This window comes from Pleurodeles waltl, chromosome 3_1 (assembly GCF_031143425.1).
Source record: "Pleurodeles waltl isolate 20211129_DDA chromosome 3_1, aPleWal1.hap1.20221129, whole genome shotgun sequence".
Lineage (NCBI taxonomy): Eukaryota > Metazoa > Chordata > Amphibia > Caudata > Salamandridae > Pleurodeles > Pleurodeles waltl.
The window spans coordinates 1,142,296,265-1,142,309,556 of record NC_090440.1 but is presented as its reverse complement, the minus strand read 5'-3'; the positions used below and the strand labels follow the sequence as shown (position 1 = coordinate 1,142,309,556).

Genomic DNA, 13,292 nt, shown 5'->3' with positions numbered 1-13,292 from the left:
AGGGCAGTACCTATGGAACCGTAAAGGAGTATGTGCATTGAGAGTAATTGTATTTCTAATTATTATCTCTTCACAGATTATTTTTTCCTTAACCAATTTAAACTGGTTTTCTGATGCAACCAATGTTTTTAGCGCTGGTAGATAAGTCGGAGCATGAAGATATGGGTTAGTGAAGTCTTAAAACGGGATGCCTTTAAATCTTCCTTTCTCAGTTTATTTTGCAGAAGTGCTCTTTCTTTAAAAAAAAAAATCAAAATGTAACGTCATCAATTTAAGGCTAATAAAAGTAATAATCTGTGTAAAAAGTGACCCTTGAAAGAAAACGGCATAGGTTTAAACAAAATTAGCTCCAGACTTCATTCTGGTGCAAGTAATATAATGTCGTAAATAGAAAAGTATTCTGATGTACCCAGAAATATTTTCTTAATGATGCCTCTGTAGAGTGGTTTAGTCGAGCTCATCGGATGGCTTCACCAGATTGTTTTAATGACAGTAGTGACTTAAGTTTCACAGTGCAAACCTCCTTTTGAGTACAGGCTATTCCTTTAATCATTTTTAAGAAAATGATAGTCGTGGACAAAAGGACTTAGTAGAAATGTGTTAAACTACTTAAATACTAATCCACTTTTTCTCCAAGCAACACTGGAATCTGTAGAAGGTTGATTTCCCAATGGACATGGGGAGGCAGAGTATGTGCGCAGCAAGCTAGTGTGAAAAATGTCTCCCAAGTTTTCTTCCCTTGGTTGACTGTAGGAACATACTAGGTAATCAGATTGGGAGACTGGTGTCACTATGAATGGAACTCAGAGAATCCCCTTTTGGGTATGAGGTTTTTCAATCCAATACTGGATGATCACATCTGATGGATACTTGTAACTGCAGTTTCCTCACGTTTAAAATATCCCCAAGTGCCAGATTGGATCCATAACATTTTTCTGTGTAGCCTCTGTGTGCCGATATGGAGTGGTGTGTCGCAAGACGTTGACTTCACTCTGTTACGGGAGAAAACGACTGGAGCCGTATATAGACGCCACCCAAGTGCGCTGACATCAGTTCCTTGCAGTCTGTGCCTTCTACTCTTTTCTTGTCTGTTACTAAACTTTTTTTCTTCTAAATTCTTTTCTCAGTGGTCAAGTGTAAATGTTCCCTCCTAAAACTGCAGGGATTAAATTATGTAGGGACTGTTGCAAACAAATATCTGTGACAGATCTCCCGAGGTGTGTGTGTGCATTTAATGTTTAGGGTTAGACAACAACTCCAGTTGTGTGGAGAGTGCGTCTGATGAACTCAGGTGATGCAAAACCACAAAGCCAAGCTGTACGTAGTGAAGCACCACTTGCAGTCCTATTAAGGCATCTCCCACTAGAAGTGAAGGACTCTGACCCGTACCAACTCTTTGCCAGTCCCATGACAGATCTTTATCACAGTCCAAGTCACTGAGTAAATCGAAGTAAAAAAATAAACACCAGAAGTCCAAGAGGTCCTTGTCACTCTTCATCTGAGAAGTCTCAAAGATGTCAAGATGCCCTGAGGACTTGCTACCGGTCCCCTACTGAGGATCCAATTCCGTAGCTGATTGTAGTGCACCTGGAGTTCACACATCAGCAATACTACAACAAATTAAGGTGGTCATTCTGACCGCGGCGGTCGCCGCCCGCCGCCCGCCAAGCGGTTCCCGCCGAAAGACCGGGGCGGCCATTCCGGCTTTCCCGCTGGGCCGGCGGGCGACCGCCAGAAGACCGCCGGCCGGCCCAGCGGGAAAGCCCCTTCAACAATGAAGCCGGCTCAGAATGGAGCCGGCGGAGTTGCGGGGGTGCGACGGGTGCAGTGGCACCCGTCGCGATTTTCACTGTCTGCAAAGCAGACAGTGAAAATCTTTGTGGGGCCCTGATAGGGGGCCCCTGCACTGCCCATGCCAGTGGCATGGGCAGTGCAGGGGCCCCCAGGGGCCCCACGGCACCCGTTCCTGCCATCCTGGTTCTGGCGGTCGACACTGCCAGAAACAGGCTGGAGGGAAGGCGGTCGGAATCCCCATGGCGGTGCTGCAAGCAGCGCCGCCATGGCGGATTCCCTGGGCCAGCGGGAAACCGGCGGGAAACCGCCGGCTCCCCTTTTCTGACCGCGGCTTTACCGCCGCGGTCAGAATCGCCCAGGAAGCACCGCCAGCCTGTTGGCGGTGCTTCCGCCGGCCTCCGCCATGGCGGTCATGGACGGCCAGGGTCAGAATGACCCCCTAAATCATTTAAAGAGGCCATACTTTGTGTTTTCACCATCTTACTGGCTCTCTTTGGCACTCTTCGAGCACAATAGATCTAGGAAGTCCTCCAGCTGGATTACTGCCGGCAGGTTGGCTCTCTGCACTGGCTGTGCCTCTTGAACCCACTTCAGGTTCAGCTCCGACTATGAAGTCGAATAGGTGCCTGGTACCATAATCAGTGCTGGTCCTCTGCTCCATTGATGTCAGCACTGACACCAGTGACACTTATGGAGCCCATAGATCTAACTGACTCCGAGCCCATCCTTGGCCTAAACTCTCTGTGAATTCAGTTCCTAAGCGCGCAGCCACCATTCATTCTAACTCCAAGAAAACAGTACTATTACCCAGAGGCTATCATCCAACAACACTTTGGTTTGGACTCTGACCAGTGCCAACCAAGTTTTGCAGATGATGGTGAGGATGAATTTGCCCTGCAATGTGGTGATAATTTTTATAGGACCTGTGTGCTGGATACGTCCTCTGACACAGTTAGTTTCCCCCTCACGTTGTTCACCATGTTAATTGTAAGGGCTGCCAAAGTCCTGGATTTAGAACTGGCTTTTCTCAGAGTAAAGACTAATGTCTTCACATACGTTCTACAACTTAGACAATTCTCATCGGAACCTCTGCTGCCATTTAAAGATGCCCTAATCAACACTGTAATGGACACTTGGTCCAGTCCTTGCTGTTGTCACCCCATGAACAGACAAGTGAAACGTCACCATAGCTCCGCCCCAGGTAACCCTGCTTATTGCACACAGCATACTACTTTGGAGAGTCTAGTGCTGCAGTCCTCCAGCAGCAGATATAACCCCAATTCCATCTGTATAACCTCACCTGATAGAGAATGGGAGCATTTGGGAAGAGTGTATTTTTGTCTGCTAGCCTCACACTTAGATCGGTCAACATGACTACTTACTGGGACACATCAGATCTGATCTTCCCATGCATTATGGTTATGGTACTCACTTGCTGATGGCCAGATTGCAGCCAGGTACGTCCATCCGCTCAGGACTGGACACAAAAGACTGCTTGGATGGAGCGGATGGAAACATTAACTTATTTGAGATCTTCAACCGCTCAGCTTTTTCCTGCAGAAGGACAGATAGAGGATGTTCACACTGATTGGCCCAGATTTTGTCTATCCTTGCTCCAGAATGGTAGAGTTGGACCTGCAGGGCTCCTATTTCCATGGTCCTGTCCTGCAGGCCCACAAAAGCTAACATTGGTTGAAGGTCAACAACAGGGGTATTCAGTTTGACGTACTCCCTTTTGGCCTCCCCAGTGCCACCTTAGCTGTTCTTAAGGTGATGGCTGTCGTCAAAATGCATTTTCAGGGGTTTGGGGGTACCAGTTTTCCCTTACTTTGTGGTGAGCCTACCTTCAACAGCTCGTCATCGGTCAGTCGTAGACCATCTACAGGCAACTGCAGACCTCCTTACATCATTGGAGTGCATGATCAGAGTGCCGAAGTCTCACCAGACTCCTTCGCAGAGGCTCTTTTTAATGTGAGCCGTCATCGATATGGTGCATTTTCAAGCCTTCCCTCCTGAACAAGTTCAGGACATTCGGTATATGATTGTGATGTTTCAGCCTCAATCCTAGGTCTCAGTGAGGATGACTTTGATACTTCTGGGTCTTTTGACCTTCTACATCCTGCTCGTTGAACATGCCTTCCTGCCACTTCCGCTCCTGCCCTGGGTATGGAAGATCACCTAGGTCTTGCACCCAGGCCTGCAGCCTACCGTCAATGCATGGATATTGTACAGTGACATTTGACTGTATTCGATCTACCTATCGAAGTAGTGGAAGTAATCCTGGACGCCAGTCATCCTTTTGTGAATTCTATGTATGCTGGAATCTGGGACAAGTTTATGGCTTGGTGTAGCGCCCGTAACATGGGCCTGTTGCAAGCCACACTGTTGGATGTTTTGCTATCTGTCCTCTCTTTGGCTCAGCAAGGACTTCCAGTGGACACTGTTAAAAGTTACCTTTTGGCCTTTTTGTGTTTACTGGACCAACTGTCCTTGTTCAAACCACCTGACTAGATGCGTTTTCTCAAAGGTTTGGTCAGTATCTTGTCCCCAAAACCTTTTGCAGTGCCACACTGGGAAATTAATGTGGTCCTTACTTTTCTTATGTGTAGTCCCTTTTACCTTTTTCACAGCAGTCCCATTTGTCTGCTGACCCTGGAGATTATTTTCATCATTGCAATAACATCAGCACTTGGTGTGAGTGAACTCCAAGCTCTGTCAGTCCAGCTGCCCTAAAGTACCTTCTTTCAAGACAAACTGGTGCTGAGGTCCCAAGCATCTTTTTTTCCAAAGGTTGTGACCACTTTTCATGTCTAACACTCCATCACTCTTGATATTCTTTGTCCATCCTCGCCCCTCAAAAGAGGATGAGCTGCTCTATTGTTTAGACCCCAAAAGAGAACTCCGCTTTTACATTTATCGTACCAAAGACCATCAGGTAGATGAGAAACTTTTTGCGTGGTTCTTTAGGGCAAGGCAGTGCAGAAAAGGACTTCATCCTAGTGGATAGTACTCTGCAGCAAGACTGGCTGCATGATGGCAAAGAAGCTGCTTCCAGATGTGTTGAGGACTCCTTCCACCAGGGCCAAGGCTGCTGCCACCTACTTGTCAAGCTGTCAAGCACTACTGCCTTGCCAGCTAGGTCCAACAAGAAGGGCATATTTGCAGTTTGTCCTGCGGAACTTTTTGGTCTGAGCCGTTCAACAGACTCACCTCCCAGGTAGCTTTGGTATCTATTCTATTCTGAAGGTGAACAATCTGTGGTTAGAAATATCTGTCAGAAGAACAAATTACTTACCTTTGGTAATGCCCTTTCTGGTGGATAGGCTAGCTGGCCAGATTTCTCACTGCCTTCCCACCTCCCTGGTCTGTTGAATGCCCTTTTTCTATCTCAAATGGTCTCTCATGTGAGTCTGCACATTGGCTCAATTGATTACTTTTCGTCTTCACATCCAAGAGTGTACACAATGTTCAGAAAGAAACTGATGTCTGCGCAGTTGGAGGAACACTGGATACAGCTTCTGTTGTTACTTCCGGGGTGGCGTGTGGTTGACGGGGAGTCACATGTCAAGTACCGGCATGCAGGAATTGTACTGAAATATCTTCTGGATCCAGCCTGGAGTCTAGGGATATTCTACAGCTGAGGAATCTGCTGTAAAAGTGTCCACCAGAAAGTGTTACAGAATGTGAGTAATTTCTTCTTCTCTTCCACTGTTACCAAAAGAATTCCATGCTTTTTCACTTTTACTTAAGATTTTCTATGTTTTAACACTCACTCTGCCTTTTGTTGCTGGGTCCGCATTTGAACAATCAATCCATTCAGCTCACGTCTCACCATGCAAGTGTCCTGATTAATGTTACAGTTAACAGCTGCGTGATCTGCTGAAACAGCTTTGCTCTTAGCCTTCCCAATTACTCCTTCTACCCCTCTGTAACCGTCAGAAATGCTGCCTTATTCATTCTGGTTATCCTTCCCAAAAGCCACATTCCTATGTCCAGTGACATGTTATGATTGTGCATGGATATTGTGAACCCTTCTTTATTTGCAGACTAGTACAGTCCTTTTTTTCTCACTTCCTCTCCTTGCAGGTACCAATGAAGTGATGAGGATGATTGTAGCCCGAAACCTCTTGCAAGACTGAAGCTTACAAACCGGAACATATTTTTATTGCTTCTGACTCTTGCCATCTGTCTACAAGGAAGCTTTACTATTTTTTTACACCACTTTTTCCCCAGGCAGGCACAACATAATCAACATTGTCTGGTGCCCCCTTTGGCTTCATGAGAGCCACGAGACACCCCTTCCTTTTGCTAGGTTGCAAGGGCACCGGGTCTTTTCTCTGTGCCCTTCACTTGGGTGTGCTTTTTGGGCTCTGCTGTTGTTCCGTGGACCTAGTGTTGCTTCTGCAGTGGGACCTACTACCACAGCTACTGTAAGCAAGATATGGAAGCCTAACCTTCGAGTAGCTATGTCCTGTTTTTTACCCAGTGCCAGGATGTTTCATCTTTGAAGTCTCAGTGGACCTCCTGGGACGCTAAAACAGTTCCATGCTCTGAGGACTAACCTCATATGGTACAGTGGAATGCACATTAGTGGACGAATGCTGAACTTAAAAACGTATATTTAAGACACCTGCTTATGGTGCTTTTTATTAAAGCACTGATGTGGTAAGCTGAGCTAATTTTATGGCCACAATGTGTCCACTTTTTTTTTTAACAATGATTTGGAATAGTGAGGTGCTTCTTATTGGGTTCACTTCTGCGTGTGTTAATTGTTCTGGATCAATGGGGACAAGTTTGATTATCCTAGGAGACACTGAAGAGGGAAATGGGGTGATGTTTAATTTTAATCATGATTCGAGGCTTTTGATTTAATGGCAATGGCCTCCTCTGCACAAAGTGGAAGAACTCTTTTGAAAGATTGTTTCCTTAAACTGACCTCCGCAATCATGTTTAAACTGTACACCTCACTATTGAGATGGGACACATTCAGAAACAGAAATAAAGACTTTAACTCGTTCGTGTCTTAGTATGCCTCAACGCTGTGCTGTCTTAAATAATGTTGTCTATCCATTGTTAATGCTTGCTCCCTCAATTATTCATCCTCCTGTATGTTGCATGTTTGAAGGATATCTTTGAACCTTTGGCACTCGTGGCTAAAATTATCAGACTACATTGTAATGTGAGAGGCCAGTGTTGCAGGAGTGAAATAAACCAATGTGAGAGATGGGAAGGAGTGGGACATCAGTGAAGTTGTAAGAGTGATATGACATTGGTAGCCTTCCTTACCAGTGATGTAAGTGAGGTTAAGATTGTCTGCAGGTTGTGGATTAATTGAGCAATGTCTGACTCAGTTGGATGTCGTTATAAAGTGCGATCGGGGTAGGCTCACATGCTTGTCTAAATTCCTTAACAAAATCAACATAGTCTTAAAATATATACTTATCCAAGAACCCATTGTCCAAATGTGAGTCTTCAAAAGTTGTCTTTGTGCAGGCATTCATATGCTTTTTAGGTTGCAGCCTACCAGAAAGCACAGCTGTCTGGTTTGCTGAAGACATCTTGGGGACATTGTGAAAGCTGACCTATGAATGCATTGTGCATGCTGCTTGCCATTAGCATTGTGGTTTGTAACTCACATTTTCTGCTTTCCATTTGCTGGCTTATTTTCTTTTAGGGAGTCCAGCTTAAGTTTGCGCCTTACCCAACCTAAACCTTAATTATGATATCCATCCGAGTCTTCCCTTTCTCTATACAGGCCTGGAAATCGTTTTCTTATCTCGTTGCATTTGCTGTGCATTCAAAGACTGAGGCCAAATGTCAGATGCTGTTTTCCCGGGGGCGCCTGTTTACTTTTCTTCCTCTGACTTCAAAGTGAGAGGATTTATGTGACAATCTTGCCTGTGATGGGTAGGAATTGTTTTTTTTTTTCCTTTCTTTGTTTTTTTGTTTAGCACACAACAACATTTACATGAATTGTGTTAGTATTTCAGAATAGATCAGAATTAGAAACACAAATGCAGCACATTTTTTGTTGTTTCTGAACTGTGTTGGAAAAAAATACTTTAATATGATCAAAGACATCATTACGCTAGGTGATGCGACTGCCATACATTTTCGTCTGTGCACTAAATAGTTTTATTAATTAATAAAACTGTATGTCTGTGCAAATGTAATGGTCATTTCAATTGGAAAATGTGTTGTTTGTAATGACAGTGTGCTACCACACCATGAATACTCCAACTACACTTTGCTGTGCACCACTCCACACCACTGCACTCTAATCTGCACTACTTCACTTTGTCACTGCACTACTCCACTCTACGCCACTTCAGACTAAGCTTGTTTACCCTATCCTGCACCACTCTACTCTCCGCCAGTGAACTCTTTGCCACTCTACATCAGTGCACTCTTTGCCACTGCACTCTACACCATTCCGGTCTAGGCCCCACCAGTGTACTCTGCATAACTACACTTTGCAACACTGTAATCTACATCACTGTGCAAAACTGCACACTACGACACTGCACTTCATGCCAGTACACACTACGCCAGTGCACTTTACTCTGTGTAACACTCAACTCTATGACCCTGCACTCTACGCCAATCTACTGTACGCCACTCTAATCTACTCTGCACCACTGCACTTTACTCCATTGCACTTTATGCCACTCTGCGCAGCTGCACTCTACTCTGAAACAATCTACTCTAGGCCACTCTGCACCACTCCACTGTATGCCACTGCACTTTATGCCACTCCGCTCTTAACCACTGCACTCTACTCTGCATCACTGTACTCTATGCCACTCTACTCTACACCACTGCACTCTGACACTCTACTCTGCAACACTGCGCTCTCCACCACTGAACTCTATCCCTTTCCACACTACTCCACTCTGAAACACTGCACTCTCCACCACTGAATTCTATCCCACTCAACCCTACTCCATTCTGCACCACTGCACTCTACGGCCCTATTCTCTGCACCATTCTATGCTACTCTACTTCACCACTGTACACTGCCACTCTACTCTACACCACTGCACTATATGCCACTCAGCTCTACTTCTGTGTTACTGCCCTCTGCAACACTCAACTCTATGCCACTCCTCTGCACCACTGCCCTCTGCACCACTATACTGTTCCATGCACCACTCTAATCTACGCCACTGCACTCCATGCTACAGCACTGTACACCACTGTACTCTGCAATACTCTATGCTCGTGCACTCTACACTCTCCTCTACACCACTAACTTTTAGCCATGCTGGACAGCAGCCCCCCGAGTGCACAACATGGTTAAAACACTTTGGCAAAGCCAATAACTCTTGCATTGGTGACAACTATTGGCTTTGCCAATCCATGTTCAGAATTGCCACCAGGGTGGCATCAGTGTCACAGGGGTGTTAATAAACCCCAAGATCTACAACTATATATGGATAGTATTGAAGCTTGTATTGATCTCTAAATGTAGTGGAGAGAAAAAGGAAAATGGGGTGGGGGGTGAACTTTAGGGGATTTGGCACTCCTGGATATTGCTGTTTTTTCAGTGCTTCTGTTTTATTGGAGAATGGCGAGGACATGAGACCATGAAGTGATAGTTGTGAAAGGAGCAAGATAGTTTGGTGTTGTGACTTGGTGGTAAAATAATGTCTTAGAATGTAAATGATGTTAACAGTTCTATGAAGAGTAATGTTGTGAATATAAACGATTAAAGCCAACTGCTGATGGTATTATTACTTTACATACATTGGATCACAATTAAGATCAATATCAATGACTTAGCTGCCATGAAAGGGGTGTCTAGCCTGTTGGTTAAACGTTCATTGTAAATGATTCATTAGTTCACAATTGGGATAGACTGATAACCACATTCCCTACTTTTAGGAGCACTTTGGCACTTGCATCTTCACTTTGCATTGACCTCCTCTTCATGTGTTAAGTTTTAAACTCAATGCCTCCAAAAATTGGTCTTTTAACGCTGAGAAACTACATAAGGATGCATTGGCCTACTAAGGACCTCTGAAAAGTTAACCACTTGACGATGGATCGACAAGTTCTAGGATCGATTTGAAGTGATCTAAAAATACATATGGGCAAGTAAGGATTTAAATACAGCTGACTAACAATAGGTACTCCTTTCAGGTTCTATTTTGTTACCATCTTCTACATTTCTTTAAGCCTTGGAAAAATAGGATTTCCAGATGAAATCTATCAGCTGTGCCTGGTGCTTTGGCGGCTGCTACAGATGACTCTTTTCCCAGTTAGAAGATGAGGAATGTATAGAACTATGTTTTGTGTAAATGGCATTTGCTCTGGCACTTGGTATAACATCTTGGCAAGGTCGAAAGGGAGTGGGGGAAAATGCAGTTCCAGTCATTCCCAAGCTCAAGGAGCATACCATCGACCAAAGTGTTGAAAGTCGTAGGAGCCCAGTAGAATACGAAAACTGATTTGTGGTGAATGTAGGTGTAAATTTGGAGAATGCACGGATAATTGCTTGTGAGATACTGACACTTTAGTATTGTCCACTTCCATAGGCATGTACCTTCTTCATTGAGCCTCTGCTGCCCGTAATCATGAAGAGGAAATATACTTTTGTGAAAAGTATCTAAAGTCTTTACTAGGGACAAGCTAGTTCACGAAGGCATGGGGTCATAATATAGAAAAATGATTGTGAGTTTTGAACTGTTTGAAGTTATGTTTGGGCACTAATCTAGCAACATCTGAAGTGGTTATGATGAAGAAAAGATGGCGTACCACTAGACATCTTGTTTAAAAGTGAGTTATGAAAGGATTCAAAGTGCTTATTTTATATCTGCAACGTAGAGGTATGAACAAAATGTTTGAAAGGTAGAAAGGGAGATCAGGTGTCCAGTTATTTGAGTAAAAAAAAAAAAAAACTCCCACATTTAATAAGATGATGCTTGAGCAACAGTGGATGTTTTTGTTTCATCAGTTTGCTTCTTGTATAAGTTGCCCCTGTTTAATTATTTTAGAAGCTAAGGTGGATTTGTATGTTACGGAATCATTCTAACAGCCTTACGGAAATGTTAAATCACCCAACCTAGATTTTTTGAAATAGTGTGGATGCATGTTTTTAAGGGATTCGAATATATTGTTTTGTAGGAAAAGGCTTTTTGATGCAATGCATTTGTTAAGGATTTTAGTGGAGGGGTGTGATGTTGCATCTCCAGTGAGCTGCAGTTAATGACAGCCTGTTGCTAGCAACTTGCAAGTGTAATAGATAAAGGCAGCTAATTACACGAGAGTTGAGTCACGGCTGCAAGAACACAACTAAATGTGTGGATGAACAGGTAGGCAAAAGGATAATCTGAGACCTTAAACGGTCGCTGGTGACGTAGAAGAGTAAGCAGGGAGCAGGTTTTTAAAAGCAGACCAAAGGAGGTGGAGCTTAGCCACTCCTAAGATAGCTGCTCATTGATTTTGATCCACCACCTCTTTGCCTTACCAAGGGCTATCTAGTTAGAGAGAGGTCCTTGCTGACTGATTTTCACAGTAACTCTGAGCTAAACTGCATCAATGGTCCCAGTGTGAATGGTATTTCCTTGTCTCCTGATGCCCCCACTCCCTGCTGAATGCCACCCTCCACCACATCGAAGATGGCGAGGCACCTGGACTTCACCTGAGAGTTAGGTACATGTTGCTATAGTGCTCTCATTACCCGCCTGAGAATTGCAGCAGTGCGCCATCAGCACTCAGCTCTCCACTCTGCATCTTCTGGGTGGTCCATCACGGAGGTGTGCTGGAGTGCAACTGGCGAGGGGAGTGTGTGTGGTGCTTCATAGATAGTGGAGCTCTGACCAAATGTCTCTGTGTTCTCCACCCAGGGAGAATTGAACTTTTTTTTTTGTTTTTTTTAAAGAAGCAGCCTGGGAGGCAGATCCCTGGCTAAACAGATTGCGCCTCTGCTGGTACATGAAGGTGCAGTCACCCACAATGCAGTGGCATTCATCTTCGTTATGAATCCAGTATTGTGTTAAGTAAAATGCTTACCACTTCACCTATCAACTTCCCTGTGGGCACAAAGTACAGTGCACAGGCACTTTGGGTTGTTGCTCTGCTTTCTTTACTAGCACCCTGTAGGGACATGGGGATTGCGGGAACCCCCAGAGCTCCATCCCCAAGGGCTTTGTACTTTCATGGGCTGAAGGGTAACTACTCAGTTTCCTTTTTACTCTGCTGAATTCCTTATTTTGATTAGGAGAAGATTGTTGGGGGACTAACTGACTCAATAGTACTACAATACTCAAGGCATTGTCCCACATCAAGGCTAATTAACTTGCAGGCATACCCACCGTAAAACTGTTATAGTGTGGTCATGCAGTAGCTTCATGACCTGAAAAATAGCTAGAGCGGTTTATTTATCAGCCAGGTCTGATGGCACTGTATGGACACTAGGGCTTCTAATTCTGTTAAATTCAGACTCACATTCCATAGTCTGCTTAACTCCTTTTGACACATGGGCAGCGCTGTGACAACCTTACGTGCTGTCTACTCAGATGAAAGCTATTCTCTTGGTTTTTATATTGTGTGACCTTGTAATGCCTTAAGCCTCCTGGCATCCTGCTAACGTGTGGAATTACTGGGCTTGCCAACTTCATGTCTTCTGTGAAACCAGCTTGACAGCTCCACTTTTCTGAAGCATTATCTGGTGGCAGAAGATAAGATGGAGCTTCATTCCCCCAACATGCCAGACTTCACTCTTGAATTAATCCTGAAGAAAATATCTGTTATTGGGGCTACGATGTGGTGTTGGAGAGCAAACAATATTAATAAAATATGAGTGAACAAAATGTAACACATAACATGTATTAAAAGGCCTAAATAGAGAAACTCGTGCTAAAATGTATAACATGCCTGTTTAAAATGTGGCTGACGTGTTCGCCACATCGAGTTTTATGTGAAATAATGGCTGTGAAATGTATTTTGATGAATCATCACTACATGTATCACAAAACGAATGGTTTGCAATTATTATTAACTGATAAATAGTATATTAGTTATGGTTTGAATATTAGAAATTGTTTTATTCTTCATGTTTTAGCATTAATAAAAAGGCCTACGTTTTAGTATTTTTCCAGAAGCACAAGTTGAAATGTTATGCTGACTTTACTGAAATGCTTTTGCAAACATTGTTTATTAGACATCCTATTGAAAGCTCACAGTGGAAATCTACATTCTGTACTTCCTTGTGATAACATTTAAAAGTTTTAACAATGGCTCTTAGTTTATAGTAGGAAGTAATGTTAGCTAAATGTCAGGTTCTGTGCTGTTTTCTTCAATGTTATTACTCTGCGGAAGCTACCGACCGGAGAGGAGCGTTAACATGAGCCTATCTTGAAGAAGGAATCAAGAAAGATACAAATGGAGAAGGAGCGAAATTCCATTGGTTGCTCACTGTCACACCTCGTAGCCTTGTCCAACAGGGGTTTAGCTAGTGACTTTTGGGACTTTAATTAGGCAAAGTTTTAGGTGAT

General features: G+C 43.9%; 1 protein-coding gene across 1 annotated transcript in view; it reads left to right on the top strand.

Annotated features, from left to right (window-relative positions):
* The window catches only part of ACAD8 (acyl-CoA dehydrogenase family member 8), a 226,395-nt gene extending 219,584 nt beyond the window's left edge, over window positions 1-6,811 (top strand). Inside the window, exon 11 of the mRNA XM_069224448.1 lies at window positions 5,881-6,811. Coding sequence (XP_069080549.1) covers window positions 5,881-5,933 — 53 coding nt within the window. The 3' untranslated portion in view covers window positions 5,934-6,811. The remainder of the gene's footprint in view (window positions 1-5,880) is intronic.
* The last annotated feature ends 6,481 nt before the right edge of the window (window positions 6,812-13,292 follow it).